Source organism: Phaenicophaeus curvirostris, chromosome 13 (assembly GCF_032191515.1).
Source record: "Phaenicophaeus curvirostris isolate KB17595 chromosome 13, BPBGC_Pcur_1.0, whole genome shotgun sequence".
Lineage (NCBI taxonomy): Eukaryota > Metazoa > Chordata > Aves > Cuculiformes > Cuculidae > Phaenicophaeus > Phaenicophaeus curvirostris.
The window spans coordinates 16,470,888-16,492,949 of record NC_091404.1 but is presented as its reverse complement, the minus strand read 5'-3'; the positions used below and the strand labels follow the sequence as shown (position 1 = coordinate 16,492,949).

The following is a 22,062-nucleotide window of genomic DNA, read 5'->3' as shown; positions in this document are numbered from 1 at the left end:
GAAGTGAAAATTACAACTGATTTGCAAATTATTTACTCATGGTTTTTAAACTGCAAAATTATAGGTTTTTTTGCTGTGTGATTCCATGTTCAAAGGACCATGTGTGACTAGTAATATAGATGAAAACAATTTTTATTGGAGGATTGTAAAGCTAATGAAGTTCTAGACATAGTACAGGTAGCCATTACCTACGTTTTAAGAAGAATAGAAATCACAGATCTTAACTATTTAGATTAACCACTATATTGTTTTTCCCCAGTGAGACTTTGCATGTTAAAAGACATAATCTATTGTTCCTCTAAGTGACAAAATGTGTTTATGTACACATGCATAAATATATTAATTTATTTTAACCAATATATAGCATTTTTATTTAATGATCTGATGGTCCCTTCAGCAAACAGTCTTGTCATCATATGTATGTGATAACATAGAAGAAAAGAAGATGGTCTTTTTTATAAGAAGCACAGTGGGACTTAACTGTTTGATTGTTCTTTTGCTGGACTGATTGTATCAGTCACATCAAACAGCTATAACCAAACGTACACTGATCGCAATGCAGTGACCTTTTAGTTTGCTCATCATTAAGCTTAAGTTAGTAGACCTTTCAGCCTGATACAGATTTTTTTTTCCAAGGCACCCTGCTGTACTTTTCCTGTTTAAACTCTTGAATCTTTACCTATTTTAAGGCTCTGCTGCGCCCTGAAGGTATTGTGACATTTACTAATCCTTCCCACTGGACTTTGCAGACATTATGGATGTCTCACGCTGTGCTGGACTTGAAGTACATAAAGCTTGTTTATGAACTATAACTCAAAACAAACACAGTAAATCAAAATTACAGTTAGCACTTTGACTTTATTTTACTGCTCATCCATGTCATTCAAAGAATGCATTCTTGTCAAAAATTTAAAAAAGGCATATGAAAATACTTAGCACTCTGCAGAGTGTATTTCTCTTCCTCATTTTTTTCCTTTCTGTATTATAGATATAATTTTCAACCCTTTGCAAGCATGTTGTTTTGTGAAAAAATTATTTGCCTGAAGCTGCAGTCAGTAGAACACTCGGAATATAAGTGGCAATATTGGCATACTTTATGAAAAAAATCTCTGTAACAAATTTTATATTAAAGCTTTTGAAAATTTTTCATTTACTATTTACTTTTCCGTTAATGCTGAGTAGGATAGTCCAAAATTGCAGATGTAAACTTCATAGAATTAAAAAAAAAGATTTTAATAAGTTCCCATCCTCACAAAAAAAAGGTCTATAGAGGTGGTTTTCTTTGTCCAAATCCTGGATAGCTTGCAGGTTAAGCTGATGTGCAGGTTCTTTTATTTACTATTCTTTTTCTTGCTATTTTCTGTTGAAATAGTAGGTTGGAAAATTGGATAAGTTTGCTAAATTATTTTTTCATTCATTATAAATGGCTCATGAAGTAGTTTAAGAGCCTCAAAGATGTCGTTTTTCTTAGTTTACATTGTTGTTTATTTGAGTATCTAATGCAACAGAAGTACTTGGGTATCAACAAAAATTGTCGTCGATATTCAGCTAAGTCTCAGTCCTGTTTTGTAGAAAATGCTGTCTAGAACATCCAGTTAAAGAGAATACAAACAAAAAAGGATGTCCTTTGATCAAAAGTCTAATTCAACAGAATGGACTGTGCATTGTGTGCTCTGAAATCTGTTTCATTCAGCTTCTGGTGGACAGTGGACAAGCTGCTCAGGATTTTCATCACTTTGGCTTTAAAAGCAAGCATAATTCCTTGGCTCTAGCAGTTATAAGTAAATTCGAGGAAGAAGTTAGTTCTAAAGGTACTTAAAAGGCCACAGTGACTACTGAATCACAAATAGGTGTAAACCGTTAACACACTGACGTTGTTATTTGTAAAGACAAAACTAGTTCAAGCATGAAAAAATATTCCCTCAGATGAAACTGAAGAATTGAAGCTTGTAGTTAAAACTGTTTACGTGAAGCAAAACATAATTCTAAAGGACATTGCCAGCTTTGGGCAAAAAAGTATCTGATGGACTAATGTTATTTTAGTGGCATTAAGGAGGTATTTTCCTAATCATTTTATGTGGCAGCAAAATCTGTGTAAATTCCTACTCTCTCCCACCTGTAACAGGCTCCTGACTTTCTTTTCTTCCGCTGAAATTTGTAGTTTCCTTGCTTTGGAGTGGCACCGTAAACTACTTTTCTTTCCAACTTTTTTTTTCCCCTTATAGAAAAGTAGTGCTTATTTTGTGGTAGAAAACATTATTTTGAAGGCTAGAAGGCATCTAAGAGGAGATGTGGGATTCTAAAGTCTCTTCCATGTGACAGTGGAAAAGATGACCTGGCAACCCTCATCCTTATTAGCAAATCAAGTCCTCTCTGTTCAGAAGATGCTTAAGGCCAAGACTTGTCCCTGAATGACTTGCTCATTTTTTCTGCACTCGCAGCAGTGACCTGTTCTGAGCCTCTTCTGCTCCCTTAAACAGAGCCAAGCTCCCCTTGTCCCGTCCTTCCCTTCTGTCACTTCAGTCTGGAGAAGGGTGAAGAGCAGAATTTAAACTCCAAAATATTATTGAGATTGTGTAAGGTGTCGTTACTGCTGCCCATCCAACCAAAGTGAATATGAATATTTCTTCAAGTTTTACATTCACACACATTGCAGGAGCTGAATAAGTGGGCTGGTTTAGTCCCACTGTGTCAAGGTAGATGAAAAGACTGAGTGACTCCTTTTTTCATGGAATGGCATGGGGAATGTTGAGCTGCTTACCTGATGTTGTGGATACCCTTTGAATTTTTTGGAAGGGCTATAGCAGTGTTCTGAAATTGCTGGGAGGGAAAAGCAGGTAGAAATGAAGCTGGTTCACCCACAAATTAAACCAAAACCAGGTGCAGGAGTAGAGGTGATTCAGTATGGAGTGGAAGTTGATGGAGAACTACAAAAATAGTGTCTCTCTAATAGTTGTTTCGTGTTCTGTGGTGAAAAAGGATGAGAATGGGAGAGAAGATTGAAACAAACAGTAAGGGAAATGAGGCTTATCTTTTCACTCTTGTTGATGGAGTCAGGAAAAACATTTGAGATACATTTTTTTTTTTTTGCTTTCTGTCTTTGTCATTCTGAAACCCGGAGTGTACAGACCTGCAACATGTTCGCACAGACCTGCAACATGTTCGCACAGACCTGCAACACCTTCTCCTGTAATGTAATCAGGTGGCAACCAGTACTTTGTTGTATGTTGTGTTTCAGATTCCTGCTGGTAGAAGCACAGATAAATGACAAAAGCACCATGTGACTGCCCATTAGTTAAATGAAAAGGTGAAAATCGGGATTCCGTATTCTTACTTAGAAAGTACAGGTTTGCTATTCCTGCTCGGAACATATCTGCTCTGTAACTCTCAGTTCCCCTGTTCATAGTTATATGTGCAGTTCATTTTTGCTGAAGCTGGAGTATGGTATCAGTGTTACCTTAAAGAGAATTGTAACATAGCCTAAGTTTAGTGTGTCAGTGAAGAATAACTGGCAGATAATGTATTAAGGAAATTAATAACTGACAAAGAAGTAGGAGAACACAGGAGGATTGTGAGCGATTGATATGAAGTAGTTTAACTTTCAGAAACAATGCAGTAGCCAAGTGAGACTTAAGCATAGAACAGCAGTTCTTACTGCTCAGCAGAATTGGAAAAATCTATTTCTAATACAGTATATAGCCACGAGTTCTTCAGTGAATAAGAGGGACAGTAAAGCTTCAGAGAAGCCACACTGCATGGCAGAAGGTGGCAAACAGGTAGGTGTCCATAAACAGCAAAAACTTTATTAAATCTAGGTAAACTTGTTTAACATGAAAAGGGACGGGGAGAAATTTGTTTATATTTATGTAAGATCTTCAGGATAAAAGACTACGGACTATTGCCAGAAATTTTCTGGAGGAGTATGTTACTTAAAAGGAGGTGATCATGCCTGAAGATATGAAGGAAGGACTGATTTTCTGGTGTAATTGGCACATCATTATCATTTTGCTTTCTTAGTATTCATGTAGTTTTATTAATATTATGAATGTTGGCATTAGCATTTGGTTGTAGTTATTTTTTTAATCAAAATAGAAAATAGAAAACTGTTTTGAGCTCTTCAGTGAAAACTTGTTGCCCCTTCACAGCATTAACTGCTTCTCTTCTGTTCTTTGGGTGAATGTAAAAGGTCAGATTCCGCGTTACGTGAGCACTGAGTTCTCACATTGAATCATAAAGAAGTATTCTGGGCTCAGCCAAGAAAGAAATTAGACTCCCGAGTTCCTAAAAGTTTTTATGTGTGCCATGTGTACTCTAAATTACTTTCTTGTAAGAATTCTTTTAATAAACAATAGTTTCACGTGCACAAAACCTGCTTATGCTTTGTTGCATATAATTCACAGTAAAAGTCACATGAAGCATCTAGTTATTATCATTTAGAGTATGTAGAGAAGTAACAGGTAATGATGACACCATGTTGGCAGGCTTGGACAGGAGCTTTTCTTTAACGTTCTACTGTGAAGGTGCAGATGGGCACGGAAGACCACAGCCTGTGCCAGCTGGTTATACATGAGTGATGTAGTTTTAAGTTTTCTCATAGCATATTCAATTTCATTTAAATATTGCAAAATGCTGAATTGTAAATGTTAACGTAGCCATGAATAAAAAATGCTGATATTTTATTTAATAAAAAAATAATTATGGATAGTCTGTCTTTTTTGTATTATTTAAAATATTTCATTTTACATGTAGATGACAAGTTATTGCAGAGTTATTTTTTAGATGTATATAAAGAGAATTTGTTTCTGACACATAAAAAATGCAGGAGACAGACTTTGCAGGCTATGAGGGAAATTGTTTGCTTTTGACTAGGGCTGTCAATTGTCTGGGTGTGGAAGAAACCTGTGGTAGCCCCTTTACATTAAACAACAGGAAATACTTGCTTTTCTGGAATGTTATCCAACTCCTGTTCTGAAAGAAATTCCTTTGCAGATAAGAGACCTTTCTCTTTTTTTCCCTTTCTTTGAGTTCATTACTTTCATGTTCTATGCAAAGAATAAAGCATCTATGCATGGGAGATGTGACTTCCAGTATTTAAACTCCTAACTGATAAAAATGTGAAGTGGAGGAGGGGCTGAGCCCACTGAGGCGAATGCATCCCTATACCACTCTTTAATAAAATATTTTAAGGAATAGCTGGAGAGCTTCCCCTTTGACTTTCATCTGGCAGATTTTGATTGTAACTTTGTAAAGGAATTGGTATTGACTTCTATCCGGCAGTTTCGGAGAAGAGGTAAAGAGCCTTCTCTCTTGACTTTCTGTATGTTTTGTCAAATCGAATGCTTCCATTTGAAGTGCGAAGTGAAGGCTGATGTCAAGAAATGCCTTCAGCACAAGCTGGTGCTGGTCTCTCGCGACTTTCTTCTTTTTTAAAAGTATCAGATTAGGTTGTAAAATGATGGCAATCTAGCTGGACGTAAACACGTTTATTGCAGGCTCAGCAGCCATTACGTATCATTAGTGAAAGGAGGCAAGGGGCAAAGGGACCACTTTGATGTCAGTTTGATTCTTTTTAAGGACAAATGCATTCGCATGAGAACATGCTAACTTTATGACTGCTTGTATACTTGAAGTTCACAACCTGTTACTGTCTATATTTCTTTGTCCTGTTCGTAACCTTACAGTCAACTTACTCTCAAAGCAAATACAAATTGTAAAAGCAGTAGTGTTAATAGGGGAGCTGGGAATAGGACATTTTGGGAGCTTTTTAAAATTCTCTTCTTTATCGAGGGCATGGTTTATTACCGTCATGCTAGATCTGTTCCAAATGCAAATACATATTTTTGCAATGTCACACACTTTTCCTTAGCAGTGAAACAGTAGATACAATTAAAACAGGGAAATGCTTTTTTTACATCAGCAAATCACTCCTCTGTGAACATGAAATGCTTTTTATAAGAGGATCTAATTTGACTTATGGACAACTACTAAAAGTGCCAAAGAGGAGACGCGTTCTCTGTGCATTGTGATTTGGGTTTCTTTTTTCCTTACTGAAACAGACCTATCTTGTTTACTCTCTGGAACTTGTTTCACCCTTCTGATTCATAAGACATAACCTAGTGCACTGCACATGAGGTGCAAAAAAGGTTACAAATTAGAAGTTCAAGGGAAAATATCTGAATAACTAATTTGATTGCAGTAGATTTTCTTCTTTGCTACTGTTTCTTAGTCCTGACCTTCTTCCAGGATTTGACACATCACATAGCTTATTCTTTTTTTTGTGTTCTTTTATGAAGTACTTTCAGTTGTCTCATTTAGTTTAAAACAAATCATACATTCATGTCCTAAATGTTTCACTAGTCAGAATAATTAAGTTGATCAGGTCTGGGAGCATTGGAAGGAAAATAATAGGGTCATTGAAGCATTCAGGCTCTAATGGGAACCGGAGTTCGTTCAGATATCAAATCTAATAATTGCTTTACACCTGTATACACACTCCCAATGAGCAAGCTCACATTAAAGGTTTAGTGGTACACTTTCAGTACTTGTTTCAAGGGAATTTTAGTACTGTTTTTAAAAGACAAAGGTGTTGTGACTTTATTGAACTTCATTGTTGTTGGTTTTGTGTAATGGTTGTATTTAGCTGATTACTCATCTTTATGCACTGGAAAATGTTTTTGCATGAGAATTTCTTAATTGAGGTGTGATATGAGTAATGTGTTACAAATCACTTATAATGGTAATCAGAAAAATCTGAAGGCCATCATCTGAATTACACTGCTTTGAAACAATTTATTAGCCAAGTTAAAATTCACTGTATACAATTTAACAGTATTCAAAGACTGAAACTGTGTTTTTTCATGGTTGTGTGTGCAGCAGAGCGTAAGGATTGTAGGGATGCTCATAGCCATTATTGCTGCTTGAAAAAGACAATTTCTTAGGGAAGACGTAAAAATCAGTATTATTTTGTGAGATTGTATGGGAAATGAAGCAATAATTACAACTTTTCGGTTGAGCGAAATTCTGTGACAGGTCTCCATGAATGCTGGTGGTACAGGCTGTCACAAAATTCAAGTAAATTTTATTACAAACAGAATAAAAAAAACACTGACTATGAGGATGACAGCTCCTCATAGCAGGTTTCAGTGAATTCCATACTCAAATGCTGGTCACAGTGCTGCGTGTTATTGGAGAGGATTTGAACTGATGCAATCATTCCTCTTTATCTTCTCTTTATTTTCCCACCTCTATAAGTTTAGTTCTCGACTGAGAATTCAAACTGAAAAAGTAATGGAAAATGGCTGTATATGTGCCTGCATCGTCCTGTCATGAAGGCCTATTTTCCTCTGTAATTTTAAAGGCCAGTTACTGTTGGAGGAAAGGAGAAAGATAGATTGATTTCTCTTGTAGCCCCTGAGGCAGGCTTATGTTGTCTCAAAGTAAAGCTTTTCCATTGCTATTCTTGTGGAAGAGCTTTCAATGCATATCCCAAGTGGTACTATTAACAAAGCAACCAAAGTCAGATTAAAATACTAAGTGTATCATTTAAAGGTTTGAGGAATCTTTGCGTATCCGGGTGATTCAAGTTTGGTTTTTTGTTGTTTTGTTTTTTAATATTTAAGGCCTGGAGTAAGCAATAGTAAAATTTATTTTAAATAGATTATTTGAAAATAGGGGTTTCAAATCCATTTTTATTCTAGAAATACTAAACTTAATGAGATTTTCTTTAGCTCTGAATAGGATAAGTATTTTATTTACTTAATGAAATTGTGATGTGGGTGGTCAACATCCTTGATTTCGGTTGTAAAAGTATTACTTTTATCATGTTCCCATACTGTATTGACTGTGGTCACAGCTGGATTGCGCTGGGCTGCTAAATGTCGTCACACATGCCATATAATATTAAAACTTCTCCCACTTTTCATTTTTCAACCATTTTTTTGTATAACACATAGAACATAAATGTTTTTCCTACCGATGTTCTGCGTGTTCATAGAATTCAAAGGCTACAGTTAACGGTGCCCAGCAGGCTGGGCCTGAGTGGCAGCAGTGAAATTAGACTTGTCTTTGTTCCCTTTTAATCTGAGTGAACCCCTTTGTCTTAGGTCTTAAATCCTATAGCTCCATATTTTAGGCCTGGCTCTGTACTGCAGTGCTTCTGGATGTTAATGACTTACTTAGCAAGTTAAACAGAATCTGAACATCCACATATTTTCTCAGTGAGAGAGGCTGGTGTGGCAACCTTCTTAAAATGAGGGTGCTGTGTGTTACCCGAGTGACTGATGTTTTTGAAGGAAATATTTCTAAACAGAATACATACCGAAATACAGACCTGTCTTACCTTAAGGCTGACTCTGTATGATGATAATTTTGGCACTCCTGACTTCTGCAAATAACTTAGTGTGTCTACTTTTTTCTGGGGAGGAACCGCTCAGCCTTGAGAGGTGTCCTTTTAAGTCTGTTACAGTTCTCGATGTTTTTTTTCTGTCGTAGAAATCCCCTTTATTATTTCTTCTGACACCTTTCCTTTCTCTTCAACATGTTTTCTTATGTATCAGTATTTTGCTAAACATCCCACTAAGCACATAAAGAATGTAATTTTGAAATTATTGTAAGATTAGCTTGTGATAAATTTATAATTAATGATTTTGGGCTGTTTATATGTGTTATCTGGTTCTGAGGACTTTTTCTTTGGCCTAAAGTTAAGTTTCTTTTTTTCCATTAAAACAACATTTACTGTGTATATGCTGAGGTTATCACTCAGCTTTCACGTGGAAGTCAGAGGTTGGACCTAAACCAAAATAAAACAGGCTTTATAGAACTTGACCTCACAGCTACAAGCTTTGCTTGAAATCTCAGTGTTTTCTTTGAAATTGATGCTGAAGTAACTTAAATGACAGCTAAAATGGTTTGATTGTCAGAAACTTGAGATTCTGTTCAGGAAAAAAAAAGCTGAGAACAAGGGTGACGTATAACTTGATCTTTTCTCATTTTCGGTTACAAAAATATCAAATCCAAATGAATGTAAAATGACCCAGTGCAATGATTAGAAAGGCTGTAGTTAAGATTTTGCCAAGCATTTGCAGGGTGCCTGTTGAGGTTGAAATAAATGTGTGTTTAACATACTAAAGGATTAAAAGAACACATTAACTGTACAGTTTTCCTTAACCCAGTTAGAAAACGGTTTTATTTGCTTGTTTCATATGTTTGCAATAAAGATCTTCTGGAAAGTGCTATTTCAGAGAGTGCTTTCTGAGGTGTTATTTTGGCGGCCTTTCTCCCATAACCGATTTTTACCTCATTGCTATTTTTTTCTATAGGCTACACATTTTGAAAGATCAATTTGAAATCAAATCTCACATAGATGGTCTGAATCTCAACAGAATTGAGGTTAGGAGAGCCATTTTCTCTCAAGGTGCTGTTTCTCAAAAGGACTTTGATCTAGACACAGACAACAGTTTTGAAGCTCTTAATTTCCTTGACTAGCTTATTTCTCAGCTGGTATTCTCTAAATAATGCCATGGGCACAGGCCAGAAATATAGAGAATAGTGTTCAACTATAGCTGTTAAAGAGGTGCTGGAGATTGATGGGCTTCCCTGCTGTCTTACACTATATTTGTTCTTATGTTCTGTCAATTCCAGTTTCTGGAAAGATTTACCTTTCATTGTTGGTTAGCTAAGCTGATGAAGGTGCGTGCAGTCAATATTGAAAAATAATAAAGTTAATTCTTGTCATGGATTGCTCTTTAAAGCAATTGATAATATGCTGCTAGATAAATGACATCGTAACTTGGCTTCAGCTTTCCCTTCGCAAAGGTGGCTCAAGTAGAAAACTAGAGGCTACCCTGGCTAAAGTGATTAAATTTATCCTAATGTGTCCCAGTTTTAATCAATGGTACTGTATAGACAATAATCAGTTATCTCTGTGAGAAAAAAAGTGACGCTTGTCAAGTGCAATTCATTTTTCTGCCTCCTTCTACTGCAGAAACGTGGGTGTCATGAATATCACGGATGCAGTGTTTTCTCCTTGAAATTATCATCTCTTTTGACAGTTTATCCATTTAAAACATTTTTAGGTGACCAGCTTACTTGTTTTTTGTGTAATCATTCCATATTTAGATGAAGTTATCTTGCTCTTCTGATTGTTTTCCACATTGTGTTTGTGGTGCTTGCTGAAGTACCGGGGACTGTATGAGTATTTTCCCTTGGGTTGCTAATGAAAAGAAGATGTGTTTCAGTAGGATTTCCCAGTGAACAAAATTTTACATGAATGACTAAATAAATATTTGATGTAAATACTTTCACTGATTCCCAAAGGCGTAGGCTGCGCAAATTCCAACATGCATTTCTGCATCTTTTGCATAGTCAAAATTATTATAAAAAGAGAGATTTTAAATATTTTATTCATTGCTGAGTGTTCTGCCTTCTTCGTGTGGTCATTTTCAAGTCATCTCAAGTTGGTACCTTCTTGCTCTGAGCATTAAACACCTTTTATTATTGTCAGCTAGGGGAGGGTTAATTCTTTCAACTTAGAGTGCGTAGTCAGGAGGGGAAAAAAAAGAAAAGAAAAGATGTAGTGATTTTGCAAATTAATGATATGAGCTTTTAAAATAAATTAGCATTTCAGAATTCTATTTATTGATGCTGAAGCTCTTACGCCTGCTGCAGCACAGGAGTTGCTAGTGGAGCACTCAGTGCTGTGCACAGCCCCTCTTCCTGTTCAACATTTTGGCACTATTTTAAGCTCTTATTAAAGTGATGAATATAGCATTTATTAACTAAGGCATTCTCTAAAATAAATATTATTCAGGTATGAGGGGTCTGTGTCCACTGTCTTTGAAGAAGGCAAAGTAGTTCTGGCAGTACTCATTCCTGAAAACCTCAGTATTCTTTTTAGCCCATTTTCGTACAACATTTAGGTGCTTCGTTTTCTGCATGAAGACTAACATTTCAATCTTTTGTTTTAAAAAGAGGGCAAAAAGTAGTTGTCTGCACCAGTCATGTATGGTTGTTCATTTTGTGGGGGTTTGTGTGGTTCCTGGGGGTGGTGGTGGTTTTTTTAATACTAACCTAGGGGTGCTGCAGTTGTTTACATTTGGGAGGAACTTGCTTAGTCGCTTGATGAGTACTCTATGAAAGTCTGCAGGAAATAAGATTGCAAGATCATTCTAGTATTTTAACTGACTGCTGCAATTAAGATACAAAGAAACACTTTTAATGCTTTAACTGACTGGCAGAAACAAACATTTAATCGTGGGGAGTTAGGCATCTAAGGTACGAAGCCCAGGGTAGCAATTAATAACACATACATAATTTTAATATAAGGCATGTCCAAGAGAGACAATTTTTTTGTGGCTTTTAAAGGATACTACAAATTCTAGTTGAGTACCTTTGAGGTATGGTTTTGTAGACTCAGACTTCTTCTATTATCAGATATCTCAGTCTCATGAATAATCCGTTCGATTGCACAACATCTATATTATTACTAGCATTGATTGCTCATAAGAAGTAAGGTTTACAATTAGGAGAACACAATGTTACTACCTGGAAGAGTGGATAAGAAGAAAGCAAAATGGAAAAGTCAATTAATCTTAGTGTTGCAGTTCTGCAAAATAGTATTTCTTTTTCTCATAATATAATAATTTTATCAAAATAAGTTTTATTTAGGTAACAAGCTACTGAGTTAATAATTCTGTTGCAGCTGTTGAGACTTCTCTTTTAATAATAGAACTAATGAAGGAACATTAAGGAAAGGAAAAATACGTTTTGCAGAGTGTAATTTTTGCAAAAACATTTTCCTCTCCCCCACCAATGTGTTTTTAATTGATTGTAATTTCTAAAGTTTTATGCCTATAGAGTGTAAGAGAGATCACCTTAAGAGTGAAACTGCTGAATTCCATAAAATTAAAACACACTCTAAAAATAATTGGTTAGGATTTTTGTTGGCTCCATGGCATATATTTGTTGTACTTAAGCATTTAGCTTATTGTGGCTTTGATTGGTGTTTTTCCATTAGTAGATTCATATTACTTGGTGAATGATGTATAGGTACCAGAGGCACCTCTACAAATAACTGGTATGTTGTACATCTTGATACTATATTGAATGCAAGATTTCAGCAAGTAGTTGTTATTATAACAAAGTCCATACACTTTTCAGTGTAGGTGTCTGGTTTGTATGGTCAAGATTGCATTCCAGTATTATATATGAAATAGAATCATAGAATAACCAGGTTGGAAGAAATCCACCGGATCATCGAGTCCAACCATTCCTATCAAACACTAAGCCATGCCCCTTAGCACCTCGTCCACCCGTGCCTTAAACACCTCCAGGGAAGGTGACTCAACCACTTCCCTGGCCAGCCTGTTCCAGTGCCCAATGACCCTTTCTGTGAAGAATTCTTTCCTAATGTCCAGCCTAAATCTCCCCTGGTGGAGCTTGAGGCCATTCCCTCTTGTCCTGTCCCCTGTCACTTGGGAGAAGAGACCAGCTCCCTCCTCTGTACAACCTCCTTTCAGGTAGTTGTAGAGAGCAATGAGGTCTCCCCTCAGCCTCCTCTTCTCCAGGCTAAACACCCCCAGCTCTCTCAGCCGCTCCTCGTAAGACCTGTTCTCCAGCCCCTTCACCAGCTTCGTTGCTCTTCTCTGGACTCTCTCCAGAGCCTCAACATCCTTCTTGTGGTGAGGGGCCCAGAACTGAACACAGGATTCGAGGAGTGGTCTCACCAGTGCCGAGTACAGAGGGAGAATAACCTCCCTGGACCTGCTGGTCACGCCGTTTCTGATACAAGCCAAGATGCCATTGGCCTTCTTGGCCACCTGGGCCACTGCTGGCTCATATTCAGTCGCTGTCAACCAACACCCCCAGGTCCCTCTCCTCCAGGCAGCTTTCTAGACAGACTTCTCCGAGCCTGTAGCTGCATAGGGTTGTTGTGCCCCAAGTGCAGGACCCAGCATTTGGCCTTGTTAAACCTCATGCCATTGGACTCAGCCCAGCAGTCCAGCCTGTTCAGATCCCTTTGCAGAGCTTCTCTACCCTCCAGCAGATCGACACTTCCACCCAGCTTAGTGTCATCTGCAAACTTGCTAAGGGTGCACTCGATGCCTTCATCCAGGTCATTGATGAAGACATTGAACAGGGCTGGACCCAGCACTGAGCCCTGGGGAGCCCCACTTGTCACTGGCCTCCAGCTGGATTTCACAACATTTACCACCACTCTCCGGGCCCGGCCATCCAACCAGTTTTCCACCCAAAAGGAACTACTGATTTGATTTAGCGGTATTTAATTGTATGTTTACTTCTTTTTTATTTGATCCTGCTAGCTAGAAGATCAAAATTATTTAATGATATAAAAATATGCTTTGTTTTCCATTTTAATCCTTCATTGCTCTGCCTTTTACTGCTACGAGAGAAGAACCATTCAGCTGATAGACAACTTTTAAGTTCATGTGTTCGTTTCTGCGTCAGATTATAATGTCTCTAATACAAGCATTGTGAGTGCTTCTGAAATGGTATACTTTTAGAAGAGATGGGCTAATGACACTAATGCAAGAAACAAAGTTTCCATCTACATTGGATATGTTACCCAAAAGGCATGACTGATAAGGTACTATTATCATGTCTTCTAGTTGTTTTTACTTACTTCTAAAGTGACATTAAGCCTTTTGGCAATGATTTTTTGGCTTATTTTATAATACTCTTAGGTTACTGCTTCTGCCTTTTGCTGTTCTTCCCCACCCTCCAGTGCCAGTGAATAGTTTTGCCATTTATTGATGTTATATGTAGTTTGATGTTACAATAGTCATATAGGTGTTGGAGATAACTGAATGTAGATGTTCAAAGTGTTATAGATGTCGTGATCTTTTAAAATTTTTGCTTAAGTCAGTGAAATACCACCTCAATCTAGTTTCAGATCCTGATAAGAAACCTTTTGTTTTAACCTCATGAATATGTTTATACATATACAAGCACGTATTACATATGGTGAAGAAATGAGTAATTTCTTTGTCTAGTGTATACGCCTGTACACATAGTAATGCTGCTTTTTTTAACCAGATGTAAATATACACACACACAAGGCTGCTTGCAGACTCATCATTGAATAAAATAGGTCTCTGTAAAGAACAAGAAATACTTTATATTAACCTCCAAAGTTTTCAGATATATTAAAGCTTTTGCATTGATAGTGACTCAACCTAATCCTCCCATTCCTTTTTTATAATGAATAAAAATTTTATCAAAGTGTAATTTATATCATGCTTGCCTTTGTTTTAGTAAGGCTCACTATAAAGCACTCTAAGATTTGCAGAAAAATCTCTTGCAAATGCTGACAGGCATTTCTTACTGGTAATAAGTGAGTTGTTTCACAGTTTTCTTGATGGGAAGAACCTTGTGGTTCTTTCCGGTCTCTCTTGAATATTTCAGAATTTGTACTCCTACCTCTAGAAAATATAACTATATCCATTTAAAAGCTGCAAGTAATTTAAAAGAATAGATTACTTCTGATAATTGGGAATATATATTTTTTTATCATCAGCTGAAGAAGAGAATTATAATGCTCAGGTCAGTTTTGCTATTACAGGATAATCGGAATTTGTTGTCATTTGTGGAAAATGTTTGTCTCTAACATGATGATGAAAAAAAGAAAAGGAAAAGAAGAAATCAGCAGTTGTTAGACTCTTTCAATCTGTTTTAACCTTTTTTTAAACTGTTTTAACAGTAAATGATTCTGAAATGATATCAAGAAATAGTCTGCTGGTGAAGACACTTCTCCCCACTGTGAGCAAGTATCACTAGAATTCTTTACTGTTCACTCTTTCAGAGGAACAGCAGCACATTTGGGTTGATAACTCTCCTTCTTGGGTTTTAGACAGCCTTTTTCTGTTTTCATTTCCAGTGCCTAGTAACACTGCAACCAGTGTAGAGATTTATTCCCATGCAAAACAGATTGACTTAGGGTAATTTGAATACTCTATGCATGGATAGATTCATTAGGAAAAGGAGGCAAGGCAGAACTATAAAAAGAACTAATAATCTTGCTAAAGGAGCCGTTAATTCCCTGTAGCATTGGAGACATTTTCATTGAAGAGGGGAAAGGAAGGTTGATTTTGCAGAGCCAGTTCAGTCTCCGCAGAAGCATCTCTGTTCTTTGCCCAGAAACAGATCACAGACATGACTTTGTTTGTCTTCTTTAGAACCTTGTTTGATGTGCTTGGACCATTTCTGGCTTGGTAGCTTCGAACAGGCTCACAAAAAGGCTGAGGCTGGAAAGGACCTCTGGAGGCCATCCTGTCCACCCACTCTGCTCGGTCAAGGTCACCTAGAGCCAATTGCCCAGAACTGTCTAGACACTTTTTTAATATCTCTAAGGATGGATACTCCACAACCTCCCCAGGCAACCTATTCCGGTGCTCAGTCACCTTCACAGTGAGATAGTGCTTCTTGATGTTCCGAAGTAAGCTCTTGTGTTTCATTTTGTGCCCGTTGTCTCTGACTGAGCTCTACAGAAAACAGCCTGGCTCTGGCCTCTTTGCACCCTCCCTGCAGGAATATATATATATATGATCCTAGATTGCTCTTTGCTCCAGCTTTTCCCCTCATCTCTGGAACAATAGCGTTTAGCTCAGGAGAAGTACCGTGTGCTTTTATGGTCTGCCGCGCTGTGTAAGCAGAGCACGCTAAATCAACTCACTTAGAAAAAGCTGAGAAAAACCTTCTTGTCTGCAGTTTGTCATTCAGACTTTTTGCTACTTAAGTGACTCTTGTTTCACAACATTCCAGTACTAGATAGGAATTCCAGCCACATGTCGGGGCACTTTGATGCTGTAGCGGTGTGGATACTGCATTGGTGCAAACAAATAGCAATAACCTAACATAACATGAGAGAAGAGAAAAGGACAGGTCACAAGTGAGCAGTCAGGAAAAAAAATAAATTAAAAAATTTATAGCAGGACCACAGTTAAAAAAATAAAGATCAAAATATCCAGAAAACTCAGTGGAGGCTAGTTTTCTGCCCCTTCTTGTGTGCGTGCATGTGTATATTCATCGCTTTAAAATTTTATTTTAAAGGCATTTAGGTATGTGGCTGGTACTTCATGATTGTTTTCCTGTGATAGAGACATATTTATTATTCATTGCTATAATTACTGTGTAATATTTTATACTAAAAGTTGTTCACATTGCACAACCAGGAAATGCTTAGGAAGTGGCTGATTTAACTGTTCTATTTTTAACTCTGTACCAAATTATAGGGAACAGCATTAGGACTTTTATACTTGTAGCGTCTAGTATGATTTCCTTCCCCATGCTGGTCAGTATATTCTCATGAAACTTGAAATGTCATTTTTCCAGAGCTTCTGTACATAAATTGTTTATAAAATAAAGATTTTTACCCGGAGTTTTAGTTATTGCGGGCTGTTTCCAAGGGGACTGTGTTTCAGGATTCTCCTAACGCTTTTATCACCCAGCTTCTCTGATCAAGGAAGTAATTTATTGCTGATTGCAGAACTCTTGAACTCAGTCTGGCAGCTGCAGTGTGAAACTTCTCTGATCCAGTCTCCTCGTTACTTATTTACATATCATTTGAAATGATTTTCAGGGCTGTTTGAAAACCTCTTGACATTGCATTATCCGTGTTTCAAATCTTATAGTGATTTGGTTTTTCCTCTCTTTGTATTACAGATAACAGACGAGTAACTTTGGAAAGGTCTCGTTCTCGCCACAATGGAACAATTGCAGCTATATGACTCTTCTGATGCCAAAGAATTAGTGAATTGTTTTATTTACAATTAAATGGATGTACTTTGAGAAGAGTTTATCATGCAAATTGGCAATGATCATAAAGGAATACTGGTATTGATTAAATGAGAAGATGTATAAATATTATGTATTTTAAAAGCTGTTGCTAAATAATCCATATACTGTATCTTATTACCCCAACTACCAAGATCTGTAAACAGTGTTAAACAATAGGTTATTACCTTATTTTCTTATATTCTTTTTTTTATCCCCTTTTTAATTTTTTTTTTTTTTAAAGCTGGCAACTCATGTGAAAAGAGTTGGGGATTTCTAGGTTATGTTTTATATGGGTAAGAAAATACAAATTTGTTGAAAGAATGCAGCTGTGGATTCCATTTACAGTCTGATTTGGACATGAAAAAATAATGAACTTGTATGTTAATAAATTCAGAGATGAGCTGATCTACATTATCAGAATCTTTTTTGTAACCATAAAAAAGCAACGTGTAGCCCCAGTCAGGTTGCTGAAAATCATATCTCAATGTTAAGCCTGGGGGATTCAGCTGTTTTTGCTGCAAGTAGGATATACCACTTATCTACGCTTTTGGTGATATGATGTATAGTTACTTATCACTGCAAAAAAATAAATAAAATGGAGCATAGGATTTTACCAAAATGTAATGATATCAAGGGCAGAATAAGTTTTTAACTCTATCTAAGGAGGGATTTTTCTAATTATGCACTTATATATTCTTTATAAAGATATTTGGAGGAAAAAAATGATTGTCCTATTTTAATTATGCTAAAAATACCTTTGTGTAGGTTTTTAGAGACAAGCTACATCATGAAGTTATTCAGAACTGCCTCTGAGTTTTTCTTCTGTTTCTCAGGTAAAATATGTAGCGGGATCTCCACTAGTGGGTTTTAGTGCTGAGGAAGTTAGCAACTAAGAATCAATTTTCTACCTGGAGCACTATCTAGCAGTGATCAATGATTGCAGCAGTCTGATTTTTTTTGGGAAGCTCCTCCCGTTCTCCGTGGTATAGAGGCCCCTGCACTGCAGTACCTCAGGTGAGCAGTCAGTTCAGTAGCTGACACTGTTTATGTTCTGCCACTCAATGGGAAACTCTTGTTCCCTTTTCTCCCCAGACTCTAGTTGAATGTACAGTGTTTGGTGTTCAGGTCAGTCTTCACCATCCTTTTTACTAAAAATTCATTGCGTATCTGGATGGGATGGAAGATTTTAAGTGGGAGTTCCAGTGGGAACTACTCATATGTTGCTCAGCTATGATATTTAAGAAAAACAGGATACAATGTAGTAGATGGCACTTGTTCACAAATTATTATTACTTTTCACTGATTGATGAATCATTAGGAATACTTCTATTGCCTGGTCTTGTGGGGAAGCTTTTTTTTAAATGTTGTATAAAGAATATTTGGAAAGTAATTTGTCACATTGTTTTCTGTGCACAAACTGCTAGCTCTAGAGGAGCATTTGATACTGGGGCAGTGTAACTTTGCACTACTGCTTGAGCCAAGCATCTTTGTACAGTAGATTCTTTTTGCTTCTCTGTTAGGAAACTCTTAAGACTATCTCAATAGTTTGGGATAAATTCTCACACTTCCAAACTATAGTGATCAATATCCAATTATTGTAAGAAAAGGTACAGCTCCTTTTCAGTCTAGTATTGAAATATATGTATATTTTTTAATTGTCGTCAAAGGAAACAGGGGGTTTGCCCATTGCTATAGGAATACAACTCTGAAGCATAGTGAAATGTCTGCTGTCAACTAATACTCTTCCTAAATTGTTTAGGGTTTTTTGTGGTTTTAGTAACAAACTAAAGAATTGTGTGGTACTTCAGGGGGTAAAAATGCATGCAACAGGATTCTGTCTCCCTGTTTATCAGTAAGACATACAAATAATTATGTCAATATCAACCTTGGGTTTAAGCATTACTTTTAAAATGGAACTATTAAATTTACAGTTATGTGCTTAATTTACAAAGCCAGTTTGAAAGGATTATGTTCATAATGTCTATATAAAATTGTTCTCCAATCAACAATGTCTTAGAATTCAAAATCTAAAATGGGCGTTCTGCTGGGATTTACAAGTGTTGGTATAATCTTTATATGTGAAAACTCAAAAGCTCACAACAGATTCTTTATACTGTAGAAGTAATTACTTGTGCATGAGTTTATTTGCATAGGTTGTATTTTTTTTTTTAAAGCTCTCTGAAAGCTGACTACAGATTTTCAGGAACCAAATCTTAGGCAAAAAAAAAAAGGCAAATCCAGAATAACATCATCATCTGATACTTCTATTTTACTACTATTTTTTCGTATTTGAAACATTTATATGATTTAATGGACATATCTGTTAGAACAAAGGTGTCTTTCAAAGGAAAACTAGTTTAGAAGATAATTTATGTAAATATAGGGTGCTCGTATTTATGAAGTCTAAAATATTTTCTGAAATTGATGCTGGTCACTTTGTCTTTTGATAGTTTTTCAGTCTATATTAAATTGCAGATATTTTTAATGTTTTTATTGATCTAATTTTCAGAGTTGTCACATGTTTATCTAGAAGAGTAGAAGAGTAGCACCTTTTTCAGAAATGCACTTGCCTTATTTTCTAATTTTAAAAAATGAAGTATATCAGTTAAATTATATTTGTATTCAAATTAATCCCAGAAAGAAAATTGCTGGAGGCTTCATACATAAATTTCTTACTAATTATGTTTCACTATATGTCCTCTGAGACATTACATGAACAATATACCAGCACATCTGTTTGCATTCACATTTTACCAGTTACAAGTACTGAAGAGGTATTGGGTTTTTTTATGATGTTACACTGTTTACATTTCTTACTTTATTTAAGAGGATGATAATCTTACCTTTGCAGTGAATTGAACTAAATTTAGAATTAATACAGGAACAAAATGTTTAAATCATACACAAATATACACCTTTGTTGCTCAACTACTGGCTGTACAGATCAGAAATATAAAGACGCTAGACACTTTTTGCTCAAGTTTTAGGCGGTTTACTGAGGAAAAAAATGCAACCAAGTTTGTCATGTATGTTTGTTTGTGATTCAACCAATATCCTTTCCCAGCACATAAGTGATGTTTGGTTAAGTGGTAATCATATTATGAACTGATGCTAAAGCCAAAACAAAATTAGTGCCTCAGAGGGCATTGACAAACAGCTTCAGCAAGTATTCCCAGAAATAGTATTATATAATTTGTTCTGCTTTTAGACAACCATTGTCAATGTGAAAAATGTTATCTAAAATTGTTTGTACTTTCTTGAAAATTGATTCAAATGCAAGCATTCCCATAGTTCCCTTCTGTAATAAGCAAATAGTTATGAATATCTGTATATTTTTGCATTTTTGTGTGTGGTATATGTACTACCTCAGACAAATGCTGTAAAACCCATAATATTTTCATGGTTTCTATCCAAACCACAATTCATCAATGACCTACTTTAAATTCATCCCGCAGTATAAAAATGGTTTGCAAAATTCTGAGAATCTGGCTGAGTTTTAGGTTTGGCTCTGGAAATCCTCCTATAGCTTTCATTTAGAAAACTATGTAATGTTCAGCTTTTGCATCCCTCAGGCGATACCTGCTTTGATGGGTGAATTTACTACTTCCTATACTGAGAATGACATAGCTAGTAAATATTTAAAGCTGGTAATAGTTATGTGGGAGCAAACTTACCTGTGTATGTAAATTGCTTCTTATCCATTAAACAAAGGCTTGGCTGAATGATACTTCAATGTTTGCCTTCAAATTGCTGAGAGGTCGGGCTTAACAAATGCTGAGATAAAGCATTGTAAAGCCCACCTCTTATGTGCCATACCGTATTTGCAAGTTATTGATTTTAAAATAAGTCTTGTAAGGAACTTCTACATCTCTCTTTCTGCAGTACCTACGCACACGCCCACGCATGCACACAACATGTAAATAAATAATAATAAAAAAAAAAATCACAGCAGATAAAGCCAAATCCCTCAGCTTCAGGTGTCTCAATTTCAGATCACATATTGCTTTTGTGCACAAGGAAGAGAGTTGTGTAAGTCTGTGAATTCTGCAGCCCTGCAAGCTGTCACTCAGCACCCACTGATGTCATTAGAAGAATGTTAAAGGAGAAAGATTGGTTCTTGCAGTGCTTCTTTTAGCACTGTTTGAGGTGATACATATGCCACAGAATGTGAACAATGATCTATTACAGTTCAGTCAGTCTGCTCTCATGCACCATTTGGTTTCCCTTTTGGAAGTCATACAACTCCTGATGCCAAAAAAAAAAAACGAAAAAAAAAGAAAAAAAAAAAAGAAAAATAAAAAAGTGACAAAACTCATGCATTTCTATTTTTTAAAAAAGCTCTGTGTTTGTATGTAATGTTTAAAATATAGGAATTTGATGAAATCACAGCCTGGCCATTGTTAATCCATGTATTCTGAAAACTGTAATAAAGCTATACATAACATGATTTTGCTAGGTGCGCCAATGTTTTGCTTGTTTATAATGATTATTACCTATTGAACATCATCACCTCAAAATCAGTTTTTGTTATATAAAATTATCACACTGAAATTAGTTTCCATTTTAGCTCACTGACCTTTTATGGTTCTTTTGGGTTTTTTTCCTCTAAGGTATCAAGTGTATTTGACTTCAGTTTGGGGAAAAAGATGCCTTTTCTAAGGGAGGAAGTCTTTAAAAACGAAATAACCAAAAAGTAAATCATAAAAAAAAATCAACAATAGTAAATCATGGTGATACCACTATATTTTTACAAAAATAACAATAAAAGGGAATCAATAAACATATGTCGTGGGTCCATATTTATTTTAAGTGGCTGGATTCCAGTGTAGGCTTTTTAAGGTAGACATGTGGTCAGTCAGTTGTTGATGTTTTCCAAATTACTTACTTCACCTGGTCACAAAATGGTCTTAACAGAATAGAAACTTGACAGATTTTACCTTCAAAACTGCAGCTAAACCAATGTAATGATGTCACCACAGTGGACTGGACCACACAACAGCATAGAGAGCATTGAATTTCTGCAAAAAATACCGATGTTTCTGATTGAATAGGATTCTAATGAATGCGGTCAGCACTGTTGATATAATACTCAAGTAACTTTTTGCATGTGGAAGAGATATACCAAGGGATGGTCAATGGCATTACCTTATTTTTAATGAACTATTTGATATACAGTGATGCAATAGTAGTTTATTTTCTTATGGGATTAAGATGAAAAACCCAAAAACTTCTAAGTGCCAGTTGTAAATGATTGTCGTGATTTAGAAAAAT

The 22,062-nt window shown here is 36.1% G+C and overlaps 1 protein-coding gene across 4 annotated transcripts in view; it reads left to right on the top strand.

The window, feature by feature from the left end:
* DIAPH2 (diaphanous related formin 2) overlaps nucleotides 1–21,238 on the top strand; it is a 194,115-nt gene extending 172,877 nt beyond the window's left edge. For all 4 annotated transcript variants that reach the window (XM_069868009.1, XM_069868008.1, XM_069868007.1 and 1 more), the window contains one exon: nucleotides 16,678–21,238. In XM_069868009.1, the coding sequence (XP_069724110.1) occupies nucleotides 16,678–16,742 (65 nt within the window). In that variant the 3' untranslated portion in view covers nucleotides 16,743–21,238. The remainder of the gene's footprint in view (nucleotides 1–16,677) is intronic.
* Nucleotides 21,239–22,062: the final 824 nt, after the last annotated feature.